Below are 22,745 nucleotides of genomic sequence, written 5' to 3'. Positions count from 1 at the left end.
TCTTTGGGCTGTAAGGGTTTCTGGATATCATCTCAAATCTTCCTGTAATTCTGAAACTATTTCTTCCTCTTACACGGTTTCTCATCTTGCAGCTCTCTTCCCCACTGACAACTCTGTATTTTAGCAAAACATTTAGCAAACACAGGAACATCGTGCTGTGATCTTTAACAGCATTGGTCTTCATCACTCAACATCACCAGGACTACACATCTTTTCCCAAGGCTGTGGTATGCTTCCTCTGGAGTGACTACATGCCCTATAGGTCTTGATTCCCAGCCTGAAGCCCAGGAAGATTTTCTGAGAGCAGACTGCAAGATTAGGGCAAGCAATAATTGTAATTACTCTTACCTCCCAAATGGTTTATACATTATTTATATGAAATAGGCAGCCTTTGAGTGATTCTGGAGGAACATTGCTCCATGGCCTCCAATTTTTGCAGGTTCAGAAGAGAAGCATAGAAACAATCATACCCAGTGCACGACAGAGGAGAAAGAAGAGCACAAAACCACACTGTAGACCAAGGCTCTCCTTAGTGAGCTTTATGGCTTCGATCGGTGAGCCATGGCACGCTGGCACTTGATCCATTAGACACAGACACCCACTGCCATACTACAGGGCCAAGTGTTGCATTTACCAATTCACAGAGGCATATCAATTATGCAGGAAAGTCAAATTCAACACAAATCACCATATGGTCCAGTAATGAAATCCTGCTGGTATCTATGCAGCCCTAAGGTGGTTAATGAAATAAACTGCATCTGACCCTGGAATTACACAGTGTTTTATGTACATCACAAACATCACCCTGAATATATTCCATTGCACAAGATTTAATAGCATTTTTGGATTCATACTGATCTAAGAAGTTGTCAGTATTTAAATGGAAGCTGCAATTCTGTTTTAAACTTCATTATTTTTGGCATTATTTCACACTGTCAACTAACCTAGGTGGGAGAAAGGGAAGTGGTACACTGTTCCTCCCACACTAAATGATCAGCAGTGGTGAAAAATATCTTTACTACGTATCCATGGACACCTGTTCACTCTAAGCACACTCTTATAACAGAAAATACCAGCAGATTTTTAAGGCAAAATATGCAATTATGATCTGAAATTGACCTGTTTTAAGTTGTGAGTGTTTAAAAAAAATACTTGTACCAGAACTACTTTTGTTATATCCTTTGTACTTAAAAAATAGCCAAACGCATTTCTGCCATAATAAATACTTCAAATACAGATTTAAATCCAGGAACTAATTTCCATGAAAAGAGATAAATGTTTATGAAGAGGTTTCTTAATGGAATTAGTTTGGATCTCTTTAGCGGTTAGATCCAGCGTAACAGAAATAAATAAGCACATATATTATACATGTCAGGCATATTGCATTCTCCAAACTACGAAGCAGCATGATTTCCAAAGCAAATCCTCTGTAAATGATAAATATACATCAGGCATAGATTAAGTACCTTGGCTAAGCTGTTCTTCCACTTGCTTGAATAGACCAGTATATCCGACCTGGGATGGGTAGTTCTTGCTTGGGTGTACAGCGGTTTTTCCACTTTCTGTTTTGAGTTGAGGAGAGAAAGAGCTACCTTTGTTGACAAACCTAGTGGATTGGGATTGCTGGGACTAATGGTCCACGTAGAATAGGCTGAAATCTTCTGATCATTTTGCAGCAGGTGTAGTGGTTTCCTCTTCAAGAGATAACACCAGGTAAAACTTGTTGAGGTCTTGAGGCTTGGAAATGACAACCTCTGCATTTCTCCTGCATTCATCACAGCTAGTGTAGTCAGTAGCTTTGCTTGGCCCTGGCTATTAATTAGCTCACTCTCATGACTATTACCTGGGGACCTTCTTTCTTGACTGCTGCTTACTGCCTTTCCAACAGAACTCTGACTACTCGCTGGAGATGGTTCAGATGGTTTTCTAACTACAAACACCGGTGATGCTGAAGACTTAAGGTCTTCTGATTCTGATGATTCCTTCGGAGTTTCTGAAACACCAGTTTCAGGTGAATGACGGTTAGGCAACAGCAGGTCTGAAGTACTGGCTTTGCTGCTTTTTTCATGCTGTGCAACACCATCAGGATCTAAGAGGTGATTTTCCAGAGGTTCTGTGGTGCAAACCTGTCTCACCAAAACAGGTTTCTTTTGCTTACCAATAGGGTCATTAGATCGAACATTCAGTGGATGCAGTGGCCCAGCTTCTGTCATGCATGCCGCTCCACTTTCATCTTTAACACGTTTCTGCTGTTTTTCCATGGCAATATCTAAACTGTTGGCCGGGGAAAGCATTCGCTTACTTGAAGCCGTAGCTTCTTGTTGAGGGAAGAGTCCACTCACTGGCACTTTCTGAATAATATTCAAAGAGCTTGACAAAGGTGAGTTTCTGGTTCCACTTTCTGGTAGTGGATTTTCAAATTCAAATGAATTTGGCAAAGTCCTCTTATGATCTTTGTGAGACTTTGGCAGCTGAGCTTTGCCTTCAAGTGTTGGCAATGTCACAGCATTTGTTTTGCAAGCGGATTGGCTTACCTGATCCTGAGTCACTAAAATGTGAGGAAGGGGTGTAACAGTTGCAAAGCCATAGGACGGCATGCTACTGTGAATACGGACAGGAACTACAAAAGGAGGCATCTGATGTAACTGACTGCTGCAGTTGTTAGGGATAATCTGTTTTAGAGGAGGCACAGAGTATGGGTTAGACATACTGTCGGATAGTTTAGCCTGCAGCTCAAAAGAGGGCATGTTCTGGTCCACCCCAACGTGACTTGAGACGGACTGACTTGATAGATTATTTTTTAGCAATTTTGAAGAGTATGGCTGACTTATATGTAATGTTTTAACTTGGAGTTGATATTTTGGAGCAAAGCAATCTCTCTTCTCATCAGGATGACAAGACAGTGTGTTCGTATTCACTTGTCCCCCTTGGGCTGATTTTTTGGTAGAGGTCTGGGAAAGCTGATGCATTGAAGACGTTTGTCCTTGATTATTCAAAACATGATCTAGAGGCTGCTGAACCAAAGACATATTACCTGGATTGCAATTTTGAATTGCTGAGTGAGGCCTTGAGTGTGTTTGCAAATGCTGAGTACTTGAAGGAAACTTCACCAAGGATTTGCTGGAGGTCTGCAGCCTGTGAAATGGCACATCAGTAGCATGGGCTGTCTGAAAAGAAGAAGTTGATTTAACTGGATGATTTTCTGGAGCAATATTTAAAGATATCTGTCTTACAAATGGCCCCCTCCTTCTTTCTAGCAGAGGCACATGTCCAGTAACCCCATTTCCAGATGACAGTTTTGGAGCAGCTGTCTCTGCGAGTGAGGCAGGTTTTGATGGAGATATGTTTCCACAATCAAAAGACTTACTCCTGTAGTCTACCTCCATTGAGGGCTGTGTGCAGCTGATCTGCTCTGATGCAGCGCGCCTCATTTCCCTATAATGAGGGCCAGGCACGCCCAGAATGTGAGAGCCAGCAGGAATCATAAGGAATTCTGCTGACTTATTAGCAAGCTCTGTTTTGGAAGGATTGTCCACCTTTGAAATTTCATCTTTATCGAGTGAAGCTGAAAAACTGGAAGCATGAGACAAACTACTTTCTCGACTAAGACTTCTCGAAAGCGTGGAGTCAACACTGGATTCAGCAGATGAATGCTCCATTTCAGCCAAGCGAATTCTTTTCTTCTTTGGTGGGAGTTTTTCTGTTGGCAATTTAGACAGTGTTTCACTGCGCTGTGGCCAGTTAAATCTTTCTGTCTTCTCTTGATCGCTGCATTGGTTTTCTTGGTCCCTGTCTGGTTCTTCTGTGACCAGTATTTCAGGAACCTGGATGTTATGCTGGCGAACGAGTCTCGATGGCTGCACTGGGATGCTTCTCTCATTAGAAACTATTTGGCTTCCCTGCACTTCCCCTCTAGCTGCTTCCGATGACAGTGGCTGATGATGCTGGGAAGTAGTCAGATGCGAGTGTCTATCCTCTTGGACTGCAAGTGCGTTCAAAGAGAGGTGTTTTGCAACCTTGCTGGGCTCTTGAAATGAAACTGGTGATACTCTTTCAAAGGATTCAGATTTCTCGAACGAGCTATTTCTGCTCAGTGAATTGGTGTGCTGTATTACTGAAATGCCAGTCCCTTGCCTTTTCAATTCCACCTTTTCTTGCATAACTGAACTTGTCTGCTTTTCAGCGAGCGGAGACATCTTTGTCTCGGCAGTCAGATCTGTGCCTTGAGCCACAAGCTGAATCTGTGAACTTTGAAGTAAAAGGCTACTTGGTTGTTGCGAACCTAGTACTGTGGCACTGTGTTTTGACAGACTGGAAGAATTTGCTGGCTTACTTTGGCTTTCAGCATTCTTTGATGGCATACTTGTGTCATTCTGCTGTGGGTCATCATCATCTCCGACACTTTTCATTTTTCTTCTTTTCCTTATTTGGGGCGTCTGTTCCCAGACACCAGTTGAAGTAGTGACTCTGTAGTGCAGAATTTGAGGCTGTGTACTATTAGGGACAGTTTTATGCTCAGGCTCTCGAATTGCTGCTTTCGTTTTAGGTCCGTGCAACTCTGAGCAGTAAAATTTCTTGTGGTTTTCAAAATTTTCCAGTTTTCTATACCTGTTTCTGCAGGTTTCACACTCAAACATTGTTCCTCGTACCTGAGGGGTCTTCTTTGCTTTTTCTAAACTTGGTGCCTGCGCCAGGGACTTGCTTCTCTGCAATAAAGAGTCGTTTGATAAATTACATCCCAGATAACTTTCTTCTACAGATCGCGCCGGTCCAAGAACTTGGCTTTCACCAGTAGAAGAATCTTCTATTGCTGCCTGTCTAACAAGAGTCCGAGGATGTCCGCCCTGGTTCAGTGGAGCAGCAGGTCCAGATACAAAAACATCATCGTATAAAGAACCAATTTTATCATCAAATGACTGACTTCCTCGAAGTGGATGAGATGGTGGTATTACATTTGGAGGTACTGCTGAATAACTGGTAGTAGGCATGGAATTACTCCGTGTAATAGGCAAACAGTCAAGAGATGGTACAGAGAGAAGAAAAACTTGCTTCGATTTTTCAGTGGGTGTGAAAGGAGACTTTGGTATATCAGAGCTTGAACTAGTTCTTCTTCCCATGGGCTTTAAATCAAACTGGAAAGAATCCTTAAATATGTAGGATTTCGGTGAATCTATACTTCCTCTTCTTGAAAGAGACGTTCTTCTTGGTTTCACACTATCTAACTGTTTGTCATCCACAACGGCTTCATTATCAGAAATCAACTTTGAGATACGCTCCTCGAGGGTTTTTGTTGCCATGGGAGGTCGCATTTGGCCAGAAAGAATCAAATTTTTCTCAGCACAAACAGTTTGCACCACTGATGCCACCACTCCACTTGTTCGTGGCGCAGAAGGCAAACTCTTATTTGAGTCCTTCTCAGAGGTCAGCAGTCCTCTTACGAAAGGAGCTGGTGGGCTCATTGTTTGATCAGCACTTTCAGAACGAGAGAAATAACCAGAATCAGTACTACCTAAACTTCTAGGGCTCAAAAGACATTTTCCTTGCTGGTCTTGGGAACAATCTGTTGCCTGCTGTCTCTGAAGCTGAGCATGCACTGCTCCTACTGCAGATCCCAGCTGCTCCTCTAATGAGCCCATTTCTGTTTTCTGATGTTGCTTTATGTGACTGTCTTTGAGTGATGCTGTATGCGTTAAATTTGACTGAAGATCTGTTGCTTTAAAATCTCCTTTTCTCTGTGTTGCTGCAAGCTCAGGTGTTGGGTCTTTTACTTTGGGGCTGTCAGCCCTTAATGGAGAAACACTTACAGGGTGAACTACTACTTTTGGCAAAGCTGCCCTTACTTGCGGTTCTGTATCATGTAATGAAGAATCACCTGGTATGCAGTCTGGATTGCCTAGTGGAATAGGGCTTTCTTTCTGTAACGTTTCTGCACTTGAAATGACTTTCACTATTTGCGCAGGTTCCAGTTCCTGATCGTCTTGTCTTTCATCAGCAGTACCTTCATCTTCACTTTCACCACTTTCTTCTACGTCTGAATTAATGCTAAGTGCTTTGTCTGAGTCATGGGATAAGAAGAGACCAGCAGATTCCGGTTGTAGGACAAGTCCAAGTTTGATAGCATGTGCATGAGATTTTTTGTGCTTGTACAGATTGCTTTTGGTTTTAAATGAAAATCCACATGTCACACAAGGATAAGGTCGTTCTCCAGTATGGGATCGGATGTGCTTTTGGAGAACACTGGGCTTGGCACAGGCCCGATTGCAATACTCACAGACATACTTCCCTAGCTTTTTAGGCTTCTGGTCTTTCAGGAGGTTACATATTTGTTCTACACCATGGTTTACAACTGATGCTATCTGGGCTGAATTATACACGGGACCTATAGACAAATGTGTTGAACTAGATGTGTTAATTGACAAAGGTGAAGATGAACTTGTTACTAACTGGTTTTGAGGAAAAACCTGAGTTACTGTGGAAGATGAAGTGTGAATGCCAGACGAAGTTACTGCTATGCTGTATATCTGCTGGAGCTTGGGGTTTTCTTGGCTCTGCTGTTGCACCACAGATCCAGTGAAACTTGGACACACAACAACCTGGTGATTTTGTTGACTGGTTTTAGTAACAAGATCCTGCGAAGGAGAAATGGTCTGGACCTGTGCTTGTCCGCTCTTGGCTGCTGTTGCTACATGCATGTTGTTTAATGTACATGGGAAATAACGAGGTCCAGCAGCAAACTCATTCTGTGACAAAGCAGACTGATTCTGGATGCTCACCGTATTGGACACGAGACTAGCAGAGGTGCTTACAGTTTTATTTGGTCTCAGTTTCTCTACCTGCATTCCATAAGGGGGACACTCTTGTGCTAAGGTGTTCAGTTCAGGCTCCATAGCTTTTAATAAGACATCAAAAGCAGTACGTGTACATGGGGATGATGTACTACCATCAGCAAAAGTAATACATTCATTACTGTCAGTCTTTGTTTTACTTGATAAGGACTTGGAGAGAGACTTCTTCTCTGGCAAGCTTAGCTGGTTCACATCAGAATCCTCCACTGCCTTCTTATTCAAGTCTAAGGACTGATGTGTTGATGAAAGCTTTGTCCGCATTGGTATCTCAGATTTGGTTTCAGTGCTTATCTCGCTACTAAGCACTCCCCCATTTTGTTTGGTACACTGATTTCCATTTTGCACAGGTAAGTGATCTTGTGCTGTGGCATGTTCTGAGGCATCCTGAAGAACTTTCAGAGGTGAAGGGTCTGTATTTTGTTTAACCTTGGCTTCCGTAGGGTTTCTCAAAGGCGATTTTGGTATTTTTTTTAGATGGTTTTCAGTCACAATTTTTTTTCTTTTCACACCCTTAATTGTATCTTGGTTTCCTCTAGTACCAGAATCTGTGATTTCTGTTGAAACACAAAGAGAGTAAGAAAGAATATTAAAATGGAATAATGCAGTTATATTTTTATTTATACCATTTTATCATCTCTAAACTTTAACTGTAAGAGCAGTTCACAGAGAAAGCCCTGGGGCAACAGGACTGTCCAAATATCCTGCCTCCAATATTTCTGTAATTGTAAATGTATCTTACCAAAGGTCTATTTTGTTTTCATCTAGCAAGTGTAATGTTTATTGATGTTACAAGACATTACAAAAGTAATTCACTATAGGATAGGCTTCAAAAATATATATACAAGAAAGGCTACTGAAAGAACATTTTCGTATTCATAGCAATTCTTTTTCAGATGAAGTAAAAAGAAATCTCTCTTCGGCACTTGCTCAAAAATTGAACCCACTGCAGAAGGAAAATGAAGAACCAAGACACAGATCCATTTTCATGTTGCATTTGTCACCTTTTCTGTCTATATGTCGCACTACTCAAGGACTGCAGACATCTTCCTCGTGGTTATATTTGTAAGTAGATTTATCATGGAAATGACACAAACCACCCACACCATCTGTCAGATACTGTATTTCAGACCTCCAGTTACTGAACTTCCAATAGCATTTCAGATGAGCAACTACGGCACATAAATAAAATCAGTCGCACTTCAATGATTTTCTATTTGTGCATCATGAAACAAAATAAACTAACTTTGAATTATTTCATTACTTGCTACACTTGTTGCTGATCTTAAGCAGGTATGCACAAGGGGCTTCAGGAATGTAGCCAAGAGCAAACAGTTTGAAATATTATTCAGCAGAATGATTTGTAGCTAGTAGATGTATTTCTAAAGAGACCAACCTCCCTGTAACAAAAAATACACTTAGACTCAATTTCAGATTTGATTTTTATGAACTTATTTTTCACTAGCTACCTGGCATTACAATATACCTCTAAGTATGATGCTGCTAAGATAAACAATCTGTCAGTTGATTATGTTTAACCTACTTCCCAGCATACAAACACTTCATCAGAGCCACTGTCTTAGCTAGCATCACTGGCAGTTACTGCAGAAAAAGCTAAATATTAAATGGGTGCAAATCCATTTTATCCAACTTTTATAACTGGTTGTTAGCTGAAAAACATATTTGTCTGATTGCCAGAGTTCAATGCAAAGTAAGGATCTGATGTGACAAGAAGTCTGATACCTCTGAAATATTCAGCTGCACACACACTTTGGGAAGCAGTACTAACTCCATGTAGCATGGTTACCTGCACACGGAGGTACTCAGGTACAGAGGTGTATGTACACTCCTAGGTAAGAAAAGCCTTACGACTGCATACAAGTGGACAGATTCTCAGTTAACTTCTCAAGCAGATTCATGGAGAAAACTCAAATTTCCCAATACCAATCCACCCTACAACTCCCCGTCAGTGGCACAGAGTATCCTGCATCCTCTAGCAGAAACACCAGCTGGCTTCAATACGTGGTGGGAGGAAAGCCAACACACAATGTGCATCTGACAAGAGATACTGGTGCTGATGAATCCAGCATGAAATTCCAGCTCCATTTAAAGAAAATTCAGGCAATGTCTAAAGACTGTCTAGGAATGAGAAAAGAAAGTGACCAGTGAGAAAAGAAGGATAAGAAGATGACATGACTACTTGGTGCAAAAACATAACCCGACTGGACTGTGTGCTAAGGCCAGGGCTTGAGAAGCCCAAAATCTTGTTTTCAACTCATTGCCAACTTAACATACACATACATTCAGGTAGAGCAAATGGCTATTGAGATGATTTCCCAGCAAACAGAATGATTAATGAATAAACATCATACGTAATGCAATGCACATGTGAAAGTCCTGTGGAACCTGACCTGCTGCTCTCCCAGCCCTACCAGAGGAAATTTAACCGTGAAGAGTGAGACAGGGCTTTGTCACATTCTGCCATCATGGAACAGAGGTGCTAGAATCCCTCTCTAGAAATACTACCTCTGAAATTCCGGCTGTGAGGAATTCACGCTCATCTTGTGCACACAGGAAGAAATTTCTGCACCGACTGCTCATTTAACCACTAAATGAACTTTGCAGTTATTGCTTTAGCACCAGAACTTATGCGTATTAGTCTGGATTTAGCAAATTCAAAGCACAGCTGTCTTCCATCACAATGTTTTGTACTTTCCACCACCTCCCAACTAAATGTGTGTCTTACACTAATATTATTAGTGGCAATTTCTTTAAAATTGGTGAGAGTCTATTGCATCTGTTTTTACAATAACAACAAAACCAATTTCACATGAATCAGAGAGAAAGCATCAAGATAATTATACAAAAAGGTGCTTTTAGCCACGGCTTGGTGATCTCTTAGAAGCATGACCGCATGAATTGACTGTAAGTAAATTGGTTCCTTTTATGCACACGCTGCAGCTTTTTATCCTGTCACACTCACGCCCCCACAGCCATCATCACACTGCTGGTGGTGGTGCTGGACTGAGCACTTGGGGAAAAGCTGGGTGGATTACATATGACTAGGAAGACAAAAGTGCCACCGACAGCAAGCATCCAAGCAGACATATGCAGAGATACCAAGGTGTTTTATAATGAAATAACTGAACAATCAAATGATGTGCTTCTCCTCAATGCCTCAGGCTGTTAAATAGCTATCATGCCTGGGCTTCAGTGCTACAGTGCAGAGGAAAAAGCACATTTTACAAGCACCACGATGGAGACTGGAAGCCAACAGCATGGCTGAAGGATGTGGTGTGGCTTGAAAAAGCCTTAAAAACAGTATTAAAAAACAAAATTAAGCAATTAAAAACATGAGTCATTATGAAAATAACACCAGCATTTTCTATAATCTATTTACTGCTTTACTTAAAAAAAAAAAAAAAAGTATCATTCAATCATGCAAACTCATAAAAATTATTCAAAAAAGAAACAAAAAAAAAATACAGGAAAAGGCAAGTTAAGCATTACATATAGTAATATTCACTTATTTTAGTCTTTATAAATTCATAACTGTGCTCTGTCTAGAACTGTGAAATTCCAGTCTACGGAAATGATGAGAATTAGTTTCTTATTTCTACATCTTTTGCAATTCTAGAGATGGGGTCTCATCTTTACTTCATTATGTCTGTCCATAAAATCCTGTTAAATATACTTTCTTTACAATGGCTTTGCAAAGCTTAATGATAATACAAGCACTGTGCTGAACTTTACTCCTTGATAGCTTAGAAATACTTACTGTTAAAGGAAATAGTCCCTTCATGTTTGCTAGCAATCAAATTTCTAGCATATTAAAAAAATAAACCAAACACAAAAGGAACACCTGACAACATATTTTCACCTATTTTTAACGTTTTGCTCCTTGTAAGCCTTCTTTTTGTATTCCCCATTTAAGCTGAAGACATTCCATTATGCACTTGTTAACCTGCAGCTAGATGGCTGCAGAAAGATCAGCTGCATCGGTATTTCTACAGGAGATAAAAGGAGTGGCACGAAGCACAGGTCCCAGAATGCTGACCCTTCCTGTGCCTTTGGGAGCCACAGGAGGCTGATACCTTGCCAGGGTCACAAACCAACAAGGTGAAACTAAACAAAGGGAATGCAAAACAACCATGTGAAAGGGGGTTGAGGGGAAGCTGATTTCCTTTTCTTACTGTTTCCCACTCCACTGTGCTCGCCTCCCCGTGCACTCACAAAGCCCTTCACCTGGTGGCGAAGCTGCTACAGCAATTCTTTTTAGGTGGTGAAGTGGTTTTGTTGCCAAGTGCTGTCACTTCAGTCAGATGTCTGAAATGCATCTTATTCATGTCATCAAATAGGATCAGGTCACCCAGTCTAAGAGGAGAGGTAACAATGCCATTATGCATAACATATCACTTTTCAGATACCAGAGCATCTCTTTCTTGCGCTATCTGGTTCTGCTTTGTTCTGCTTTGCTCTCAGGACTCTCTTAATTATTTTGCTTCAATATCACTTCTGCGCTCAAAATATTCCATATTTCTAAACATGACTTTGTTCATCTATAATTTCTTTACTGCACCTTGCTCTGTGCACAGGAAATAGAGCAAAAGAACACAAGCGTGATGGTGTCGATAGCAATTTAGAGAAGTAACTCATGCAGCAAATAAAGGAGGGGTATAATAAAGATCTGAGTTTTTCTTCTCTAGCATTCGCTGGTGAAGTAGGCATTGTCTTGACAAAATGATCTCAATGGATTTGTTTAAGCAGCTTTCAAAACTGCCTGTCTCAAAGCCTGTAAGTTATTATAACACCCACTCTCTTTCTTTCCCTTCCAGTAGAGTTCTGTGCTTGTACTTAAAGAACTGAAGCAAACCACCAAACTCCCTTTTTTCCCCACCAGAACGCTGTGAAGCATTTAGCCAGCAACCACTACATATCCCTACAGTCCAATGAATGGCACAATTTCCATCCCCTTTTTTGTTTACTTAACATTGCAGAATTCTTCAAATCACTGCATACAAAGATTTTCAATGTATGTACCTAAATCTCAGAGCCTAAACCTGAACTTCAGCTCCCGGAAGCAAAATCAACGTCTTCAGAATGTGTTTCAGTATTAATGAATTAATATTGTATCTTAAACACACAGCCAAAAGGTTACTGACAATTAATAACAGTAGACATTCAAAGATGGAAGGCTCTTCAAAAGAGAGAGGCTGTAACTGAGGATCTTATTCTGATTAAAGCTAAGCTTCCCAGTGCTTTAAAATATTCAAAGTATTCTTGTATTTGACATCTGATGCTTATTTAATTTTGATTTCAGTGCAACTATTGCAAAGCAGCCATAAATCACCCCACTGGGCCTGTTTCCATGAATAAGTAAAAGAACATGATTATGAGATAAAGAAATAAGCCTAACCAGCAAATTTAAGGCCACCAGAACTTACATTAAACGCAGCAGGGCATAACTAAGCTTTCATTATTATTTTTTCTTCTTATTATTAAATGACCTCTTTAGCTTCATGCAAGCTAAGTACTGCCACAAGTATTTTTCCTGAAATTACAGTTTGTCCAAAGTGTTTAAAAAAAAAAACCCAAAACACAACATGATTACATATACTGCACACATAACTATAAAAACATTCACAGTCAACAGTAAAACACGAACAAGCCTGGCACAATGCTTAATTTTAAGCACAGAGAGGATCTTAGAGTCAAGTTTAAGATGGATCACAGTTGTACTTCAGGCACACTTCATACTTCTGGGGACAGTCACAGGGAAGTTACCATTTTAGAGGGCAGGGTGCAAGTCAATGAACTTGGTGCACTCAACAGTGACATGTGCAAATCTGCCAGTAGGTTTAACATATGATAAAGTGCTTTTATGGCTGGGAACATCAGTTCAAGCATATACAGAGCAGAGTCTCATTTATTCTGTATGTAAATCATAATTTGACATTAATTCATTTTTAAAAAGGGGGAGGAGAGCTGACATTCAAACACTAAAGTAGTCTGATAGGGACTGGATCAAAGGTTAATCCATGCTGATGGCTGTCCTTTTCTTCACATCAGCAAATACTGGATCATTCCATACAGGGCAGATAGGTAAAACTGAGTTTATAGTTTTGTACTGTTTGTAAATACATGATTCTGTTTCTTGGTATTTTTAAGAGACAACACTAAGCTCTGGGTTGAATTGTGGCCCACCAAAGGTATTACACTGGCTCTCAGCAAGGAAGGTTTCCCAGCCTTCTTTTAAAAGCCATTTCAATCCATGCAGAAGTAAGTCTTTCATTATCATATTTTTCCTTTGTTAACTGAAATAGTGAACATCCTGCCAACGTAAGATTCAAGGAAGATGCAGCTATGCTAATATGGCATCAGCAGTCATTGGAATAGTTCCCTTAAGCACAGTGACAGTATTAATTTCTGCAAAGTCAAATTAAATTTTACTGCTCCTTTCCATCACAGACTGATGAACTTACAATATTTGCGTCTCAAGTTACACCATGAAACCTAGTGCCTCTACCACTAAAATTTCCTCAAAATTACAAGCTAGTATTTCAGAAGATAATTCAGGTGGGAAGGGACCTCAACAGGTCCAACTTCTCGCTCAAAGCAAGGCCAGCTCTAGGAGCCAGCTGGGTTGTCAGGGCTTTGTCCAGCTGGATCCTGGAAATCTCCAAGGACAGAGCTAGCACAACATCTGAGAGTAACCTTCAATTGCTTGGGAGAAAAAGTCAGTGATTTTCCATGAAACACTCACAGTGTTGGCTACCAAAAGTAGGTAATAGTTAAGAAAAGGAAAATATTGTTTAACAATGTTTAGCATAAACTGTAGCATTTCAACTATCCAATCTACTGTTCCCAATAATCCCATATTAATATACAACATTAATATAGAATACTAACTATATTAATATTTAATATCAACACAGGATCAATGATGTTAACACAGAATTAATTATATTAATATAATATAATAAGCAAATTGTAACTTTGAAGATAACATTAGAGAAAGGGAGACCCTTTTCTCACCTTGGAGTAACATCTTCCTGAAATACAAGGCCTGCAACACTTTAAAAATCCATGAAGGATAAAAGAGCTGCAGTGGGAGTGATGAAAGAACTGACCAAATCTAAGCTACGGAGACACAAATGTTCCACTGGGTAACCAAAAACATAAGCATTTCTTCCATGAAAATCAAGAACACATACCAACTGAGCAAAGTAAAGTGAGTGACAGGTTTAAACGTGCAGCCACAGAGGAAGGTGTACTGTGGGCTGCTCTGCACACACTAAATGAAACACTGTGCAACCATTAGCAAGTGCAGAGTGGATTAGGTTTAGGCATTGAGCAATAATACCTCAGCACAAAGAAAGCAAGACACCTTTGCCTCAGGCACACAACTTGGACTTATCAGGAAGCTCTGCTGTGATATAGTTTCATCCAGCCTGAGAGCCTGCCAACTTTTTTTTTTCCCCCCCTTGGGATAGGTAGAGAGTAAATGACATGCTGCAATCCAGGGCTGCCTGTATGACAGCATCTTTTCAAGTCCTGTGGCTACTCACATCAAATAAGGCTTGACAGAGGCAGATCTCAGGGGTAAGGACTCTATACTAATGACACCAAGATCATCTTCAAAACTTCTGTGCAATTAACTTCTTGGCTTGGGTGAAGAAAATTAACAACCAGTATATATGCTGGATATTAGGAAAGAAAGAACAGTAATACATTTGAATAGGCTGCCCAGGGAGGTGGTCACCATCCCTGGGAGTGTTTGAGAAACATGTGAATGGGGCCCTGAGGGGCACAGGTCAGTGGTCGTGATAGTGATAGGTTGACAGTTGGACTAGATGATCTTAGTGGGCTTTTCCAACCTTAATGATTCTATAATACTGGAAAGAGTCCAGCAGAGGGTCATCAAGGTGATGAAAGGACCGGAGCACCTCTCCTAAGAGGAAAACCATCAAGAACAAATAGAAATAAACATCTGATCACTGAGGTAACACAAGAGCTTCAGCTGAGAAAGGCCAACTTCCATATGGGAACAGGAATGAAATGTATCTGTGCATCTGCACTGACCTGACTGACCAGTCACCAAAGTGAAAGCACATCATTTTTTTCCTTAAAAAAGTTAATTTCCTGCCCAGCATGAAACACAGTGCATTAAACCTGGTATCAGTTGAGATTTCCCAACATTGTACGTGTTAAGGGAAAAAAAAGAAAAAGAGCAGAGACTGAATCACTGTGAAATTTCACAAGACTCCAGCACTTCTTTGAAAGACAAACAAAAAGTAACACAGGAACAGCAATTGCCTACCATACAACCAATGTTTACCGTGTAGCTATGCACACAAAATGTCAACACGTGAACACTCAAGAAGGGCATGCACCAGTTTTCATTTAAACATGCTGAAATTAAAAAAAAAAAAAAAAAAAAATAGTTGCTACATTTCTAGCCCTATGGAGTTTATATACTGCTCTACATTTCAGCCATTTGACAACTGGACAACTTCCTAAACAGAAGCCTTAATTAACACTAAACTATGAAAACCAATCACCACTTAAATGCTGCTAAAGTAAAGCATATTAACTGCTAGCAGGTGAAGAGGCAATGTTGTGATAGCTAATGTTACCTACAATCCCAGTCTGAGAAGTTCTTTGCTGGATAATCCGAAGACATGAAAAAAGGTAGGATACCTCCCCCCATAGGCAAGTGAATGGGCTCTCAGACAAAGCCTAAGCAGAAGCCAGTTTCACCCACTTATCCACAGAATAAAGATGTTTAAATATAACTAGCTGGAGAAAGTGTGTTAGAAATGGCTAGGGGATAGGTGTATACTGGGGGAATATGGAATTTCCTGAGGGACATACAAGAATCTTCTTAGAACATTATTCAATGTTATGAACAGCTTTACAAATAAATTATGTTAGCAATTTAAGGATTATCAGTTATTACTGATAAGATAGGTTTGGCTAATAAATCATTAGAGCAACTTCTACCCTAGCACATTAAGGCCATTAACACAGAATTACAGAGCAGCTCATGAAACGACGACCAACGTACGGGTTATCAGCAAGCAGCCACAGTTAGCTGGTCAGATGAGATATTGAATATAAACTCCCCAAACATGAGTCAGAAGGGGAAAAAACAGAAATGAAAGGAGCAAGATGTTAACTACACTGTCTTTGCGCACAATGATGTTCAAACAGAAAAATCTTCTTAGTCATATTCCATGCATTTCTTTGACATCATCTTCCATTTGAAAAACAGGGATCAAATGAAGAAATTTCCATATTGCCTATAGCAAATGAAATGCAACGGAGAGCAGCAAAGAGCTCAAATCTGACAACAGTACTATCTAAAAATACAGAAAAGAATAAGAGCTCTGGCAAAGTGAGTAGAAAAAAACCTTACATAATGGACCCTTCTTCTAGTTAAATGGTGTTGTGCACTTGACAAAAAAAAAAACAGGAATAGTTGATTTGCTGGAAATGTGGAAACCAGTAATGTCCCAACCATGGAAGCTCATTCTTCTGTGCCAAAAGTGGGAAGGATGATCTTCCTTCCAGGGAGTGTTTGCTTTGGAGGTCTTCAATGGTCAGCTGAACTGCTCACAGCTCTTTCCCCATCCTGTCTTGTCCTTTTCCACAGATGTGAGAGGGTATAAAGAAAATATGCACATGCACACACTTCTAGGAGATACCTATGAAAGACTCCTATATCAAGTCAGCCTATAGCATACAGCTACCAAAAAGGGATATACTGTATCTAATTCAGTATTCATTTATATGTTGTATTTTTCCTTCAGAAGAAGACCGAAGGAAATTATCAACTCCGTGAACTGAAGGATCATCTGGAAAGTACCAAAAACACAGTCATTACTCATACATTAGAAAGTCTACAAGGAAGCTAACAAGCAAAAAATTTTGCATTTCCACAGCTGGCTTGCTCCCAGTTCACACCAACTAAAATTAGCAACCCTAGAGCTAACAACACACACGTAGGTATGCCAAGGTTGGCCAGGCCAACCTAAAGATGGTAACGGTGTCTGTGTACGTAGCTACTAATTTAACAGTATGCTGTACCTACGCTGGAAAAGCCCCTTCTCATTTTCTATCAGGAAGATTCTCTTTCGACGACTGTTTTTGAGTGATAATTTCTATAATGCCCCTTTGAAAATGATACTTGCAGGATGGAATTTCTCTTGCTGAAATATCACTCAAGAGATGTGCTACACTTGTGATGAAGAGTCAAAATACTATTACTTCAACATCACGTTAACATTTCAACACCCTGCAGCCTGCAAAGGATGAAAAGTTCAGTTTAAAACAGTAAGTCTGTTTGTCTGTCTGTCAAAACAATACCAGTTCTTGCTGCGTCTAGCACCAGCAGTGGACTTAACTGTGTAGATTTCAGCTGCTAGTAGTCTAAACTAAAAGTACTAACAAAACAAAGAATGAGAAATAACAGATAGACATTGACTCACAATCCAGGAGGATTACAGAAGGCAGCAAACTCATTGGGTTAAGCTCATATTCTCATAATGTTTCTTAGCGTAAAGAACACGTAGACATCTCCATTTTTATCAGTTTTCCTGCACAGGCACCATGGGGACATTAGAATGTATTTAACTATTGAACACAGAGAGAAATGGGGATAAATGATATCAGAGACTACTTCTGCTCCCACAGAACTCAGCAGAGTTTTCTCACTATCCTTCCTGGGCACAAAACCATGCACTCAATGTGCCTGAAAGAACCTTTGAAGCCATCCTTGTTACTATTAGCAGAATACAATATTCCCTTAATTTGCAACCATCAGAGATTTTAGGAATAGGTGGGACTTCATGAAAATGTGAGATGTTGTATTACGTGAGTTACAGACATCAAGAGTTCCCCCATTTAGCCAATCACTGCTGTCTGAGCTGCTGTAAATATTTGAGGAAGATAAATTCAGTCTTGATTTAAGACTTTACAGTTCAACGTACACAAAACAATTTAAATAAATTACCTCTCAGATACATGTATTGACATATTTTAATGGAGATATAAACACTATGAAATCAGACATCAAGTAAATGCACAACTGAATTGCATGAAATAGCACTGTTAGCTGTCATTTTGAACACTTGGAAAGTAAAAGGCAGGTGTGTAGGTAGCTCTGGTGTGCATCAACAGGAAAATAAAAAGGCCAGCAAAATCCTCTCACCAGCATTAAGCAGCAAACAGGACAGTGCTGTAACCTGCAACTTCTGAAGATAATGTGCTTCCATTTAGAGTAACGACATTTCTAGCCTGTGTGGTTGTTGAAGATAAGGACAGAAAGATGAAAAGAATAAATGTAACTTTGGATCTCAGTTATATTTCTTGTCCAAAATGTAAGGCTCAGTTTCGTACAAATACAAAATGGAAAGAAAATATGTGGGGCTAATGATAGTACAATGGTACAAAAGAAGAAAAATAAAAAAAATCAGAAGTCTCACATGCTTACAAATAAACATGAAAAATTCTGAGAAACATCTGTGGAGGATGAGACCACTCTAAGACGCTAAATCAAAACGCTTGTTTACTGCCCCACTTCCAGATTTTATTATTATTTTACCCTATCCCCTTTTTATTCCGTGCCTGGTCCTGTATTAGATATGGAGGTTGGCAGCTCTACCTGAAATGGAGGGGTTGGAGCTTGATGATCCTTGAGGTCCCTTCCAACCCAAGCCATTCTACGATTCTGTGATTTCCCACTTCCCTGAATACTGGGATGAAAGAATACAACCCTGACCACAGCTGATAAACTGTGAGGCAGGGTACATCACTAGCATGCAGTGTTCCCACCTGCCTTTTGGCAGGGAGTGCGGCAGTGGCAGGAAGCAGGATAAGGAGTGCCTGCGGGGATGGGAGAGGAGGGAAGGGACCTGGCTGCTCCTTTGAGGCCAGATGGTAGGCCAATAAGAGTCAGCTGTAAGCTGGGACATGGCTACATAAAAAAGGCACTCAATCTTAAGATGTATGCAGCATTTTGATTAACTAGAGAGAACGCTGGTATATTTTTTAATCCTGTATTTGAAAGTCCCCTTGTAATTTTGTCAGTAACCCATCCATTTAACAAGAGGGATAAGGAAGGGTTTTGAAGGACTCAGAACATACAAAAATATGACTACAGTCCATCAGCAGCAGAACTTGCATTTCCGAACTAATCTCTCCTGCTTCTATTTACAATACCTCCCATAAATCTCAGTGCAGTACAATTTACTAGAGGAAAAAAAAACACAACATTCTAGTTAAAAAAAAAAAAAGCAGATGGGCAAACAAGGTAAAGGGCATTTGATTTCAGTTGCCTCTCCTCCATGCCAATATGCTACTTTGAAGGGGCTGTAAGTGTGGGAGGAGAACATATGTGCAAGTAGATTGTGCATCTCAGAGAATGCTTGCTGCTGCTAAGCAATCTTTCTTTATCCTTTCCTTCCATGGTAGTTCAAATGTACATTTGCACCATGAGTGGTTTCACACTCTAAGTGCGGTCATAAGCCAGTAATTGGTGAATTTCATAGTCCTGTAAGCTGCTACTGAGTAAAGAACTGCTACACCAAATGCCAAGTCAGCCTGTTAAGGCTTGAGACTGACTAGCACCTATAAAAAGAGTGGACAAAGGCTTTGGGTACCTTCAAGATAGAAGCTGGAAGTATAGGATTTTCTGTTTGGTTGTTTTTGCTTTTTTTTTTTTCCCAACATCACCACAGAAATGGCTTGGACTTGGCTGGAGTCCAAACCATGGCTTTGGATGGTTATATCTTGGTAGTTTCTCAGCAAATATAGGTAAGACCCTGCTGCCATTTACACAAGCACTGATCAAAATTAAACAAAACTCTTGATCTGTCAAGAACGTTTCTATGTCTGAGGATGCAAGTGAAGAGGGTACTACTAACACTGAAGCACGAGGCCCCAGAAAGAGAACTGATTTGGGTAAAATTCCAAAACAACCTTAGGGAGAAAGTTGTGGTGACTCTGGAAGGGAACACTATAATCAAGACAGATCTGCCACAACAGTTCGAACTTGGAATGTGGCAAGGGCAACCTCACAAACCAACCAGTGAATAGCAATGCCAAGTATCTGAAAGGGAGGATTCATGAGAATATACAGCATCATGTTCAAATTACACTATGAAGCATCTCCAGCAGAAGTAAAAAAACTGGAGAAGTTTTCTGAGAAACCTGAAAGTGATCAAGTGTGAAAGTAGAGAAATGTGGCTGACTGCTGGTAAAATAGATTGAAAAGTGCCTTTTCCTTGAAGCTAGACAGAGTCATACCTACCAGTACTGGGAAGAGATCAGGAGAGGAGTCTGGCAGACATCTGCATGCCATTAGAGGGACTGGAAGTCTGAGTCCAGGATGGATTTGTTACATTGCACACAGCTTGCAGTGCAAGTTAACAAACTGTTTACAACTTCATCTGAATTCAGCTGAAGAAACTGGTACTTGAGCTCTATCCATGTCAGAAGAAAGTACAAAACATGAGTAGAGATTCAAACAAGAACAATAGCTTATTTAAAGGGATGAATTCACACCTGACAAACAACCAGCCTGCAAGTCTAAACTGCAATGAAGCCAAAGAACACACACACATTTCCAGATCATCCCATATCACCTTTGCCCTTACATACTTTAAGATACAGCCATCACCACAATGGAGATGCAGAGTAAGAACACCTATCTTCCCTGTGACATTGCCATTTATCACTGCTTCTTTTTTTCAGAAGTAGCTATCCAAAATAATACAACTAAGAGTCAGAGAGAGCTTGTGGGACAAGTGGGTTTTGTGGAGTATATGCTAGGCCACATCACCATATCAGCACTGTTGAGTTCCAGAGTGCTGAGTGTCTGTACAGGATCTGCAACCCCCCTTCGTGGCAAATCTTGGTGTTGCTGGAGTTTGTCACCAAACTTTAGTTCCCTGAAAAGTTTCAGAAGCAGCATGAGAGATTCAACAGCCTTAGCATCGCTGGTGCCAAGTATCAAGATAACTAGGGTAAGTGCCACTAGCCCTAAACTAAAATCCTATGACAATGCTCGTGGAACTGGTGCCCCTAGGATGCAGCCTGTTGTGATAAGCAGAGAACTGCTGCAACGGATAAAGAAGAAAACAAATGCTTACAGTGCTTCATAATGAACTTCAGTGGCTGAACTGGTTCAGAGGATGATCAAAACAGAAGCCTCTGTGGTAACCACAAGGATCTGAGAGGACTTGACTTTATCAGTCTGGAAGGGAGAAGACAGAGAGACTTTCTTGGGATGGATTTCTTAGGAGAAGGCCAGCAGCAGATCAAAGCCAAAGCAGATTCAGCTAACTGCTCTCCAGACCGTGATACCCAAATGGGTACCGTCAGGGAAAGCTTTCATTGCCTTCACAAGGAGAAAGTTTTGGTTTTTGAAGACCACCATCCCTTCCAGCTTTTAAAGGACAACACACAGACCACTCATGAGAAACAAGACTTTCTCTGTTATGCCAACAACAATCAAAGTTGAAGAGATGCTAAGGTTCTCCTACTAAAAATTCACACTGGCAACTGAGCAATTACAAGAAGATGACATGATGAAAGAATTATCCACCTTACACAGCTGATGAGCAGGAAAAGAGTGGAGCTGGTCCCTAAAGAATACATTTCTAGTCTCAACTTGCAGGTTACCTATCTGCAACCTGAATGTATTTGTGGACTATCATTCAAAAATATGTATATCTTCCAGTTGCAAATTCATACTAAGTAACTGAATTCTGCTAACTTCAACACGATGTCTGTTTCTTTACTGCCTTTGTGTTCAATAGAGATCTATTTCAATTTGCACTTAATTGGATTATTACAGCTAATGGCAAAATGCGATGCATAATATACATATCTTTTTGTAGTCAATTAAATTCATCTTAAATCCCACACATGTATAAAGTTTTGACTGACCAGTGTACAATACCAGTCAGCAAAGAACCCAGTATGATTGAACTTATGAAGAATTCCTCCCCACAAACACGCTACATCCTCTAACAGCTCCAGAACTGACAGGGCAGTATTTAATTTACAATAAAAATATACAGCCATCTTAAGGTGAATCTGTATACACTGCATTGTGATTAAAATACCTTATGTGAGCATGTTCACATTTTGTTTACTTGTTTAGCTCAAAATACACTTTCCTTTTTCTCAGTGGCCTTCAAACAAACATTTAATTTACTTCATATTACAAAAAATAATGAAAAAAAAAATAGACACTTAAAAAAGTGATAAAAATGGCAAAGGATATTTCTTAGTTGAAAAGGTACAAAGTCACCGTATTATCCCAGTCATTTCTGTATCAATTTTATATATAATTTTTTTTTTTCAACAACTAGTCCTACAAATTTAGATTAGGACACAAAAATTAAGCCATAATCTTTCTGCCTCCTGAACCCCCTGACAGGCGTGTGCTATCATCATGCAAATCTTTGCAACCCAATCCCTTTCAGAGCACAGTGGAGAAAGTTTCTTCCTTTGTGTGGGATCACAAAGATTGTATTGGTGCACAGCTGAGAAGAAAATCCTGAAAATAGAGGTCAGTTCATCTTCAGCTTAACAAGTCTATCCAAAAATAAATAAATCAACCCAGAGAAATGTTACTTCTTTAGGACCAACATCAACAAGAGCAGACAGTAATACTTTACACACTGAGCTTTTATGTTTGGATGGCAATGCTGCTTTCCTATGGTACGCTAAACAAAATACATCACAAGTCTATTCAGTTGAAGGCCTAGCTTGTTGGAAAGTCTCTGTAAATGTTTAGAAGGCTTCTTTTATCCCCCAGCCACATATTTTTTTCTCCTTCACCTTTTTTACAAAGGCATAAAGCGACATCATAGTGTTAGTCCCCATTCAAGG

General features: G+C 40.1%; 1 protein-coding gene across 1 annotated transcript in view; it reads right to left on the bottom strand.

Annotated features, from left to right (window-relative positions):
* Positions 1-22,745, bottom strand: part of HIVEP1 (HIVEP zinc finger 1) — a gene marked incomplete at both ends in the record, with an annotated part of 106,990 nt that overhangs the window by 22,302 nt on the left and 61,943 nt on the right. The window contains one exon of the mRNA XM_079533629.1: positions 1,467-7,399. Coding sequence (XP_079389755.1) covers positions 1,467-7,399 — 5,933 coding nt within the window. The remainder of the gene's footprint in view (positions 1-1,466; positions 7,400-22,745) is intronic.

Source organism: Tetrao urogallus (genome assembly GCF_951394365.1).
Source record: "Tetrao urogallus genome assembly, chromosome: 3".
NCBI classification, from domain to species: domain Eukaryota; kingdom Metazoa; phylum Chordata; class Aves; order Galliformes; family Phasianidae; genus Tetrao; species Tetrao urogallus.
The sequence above is the reverse complement of the archived record's forward strand: the minus strand, read 5'-3'. Positions and strand labels throughout refer to the sequence as shown.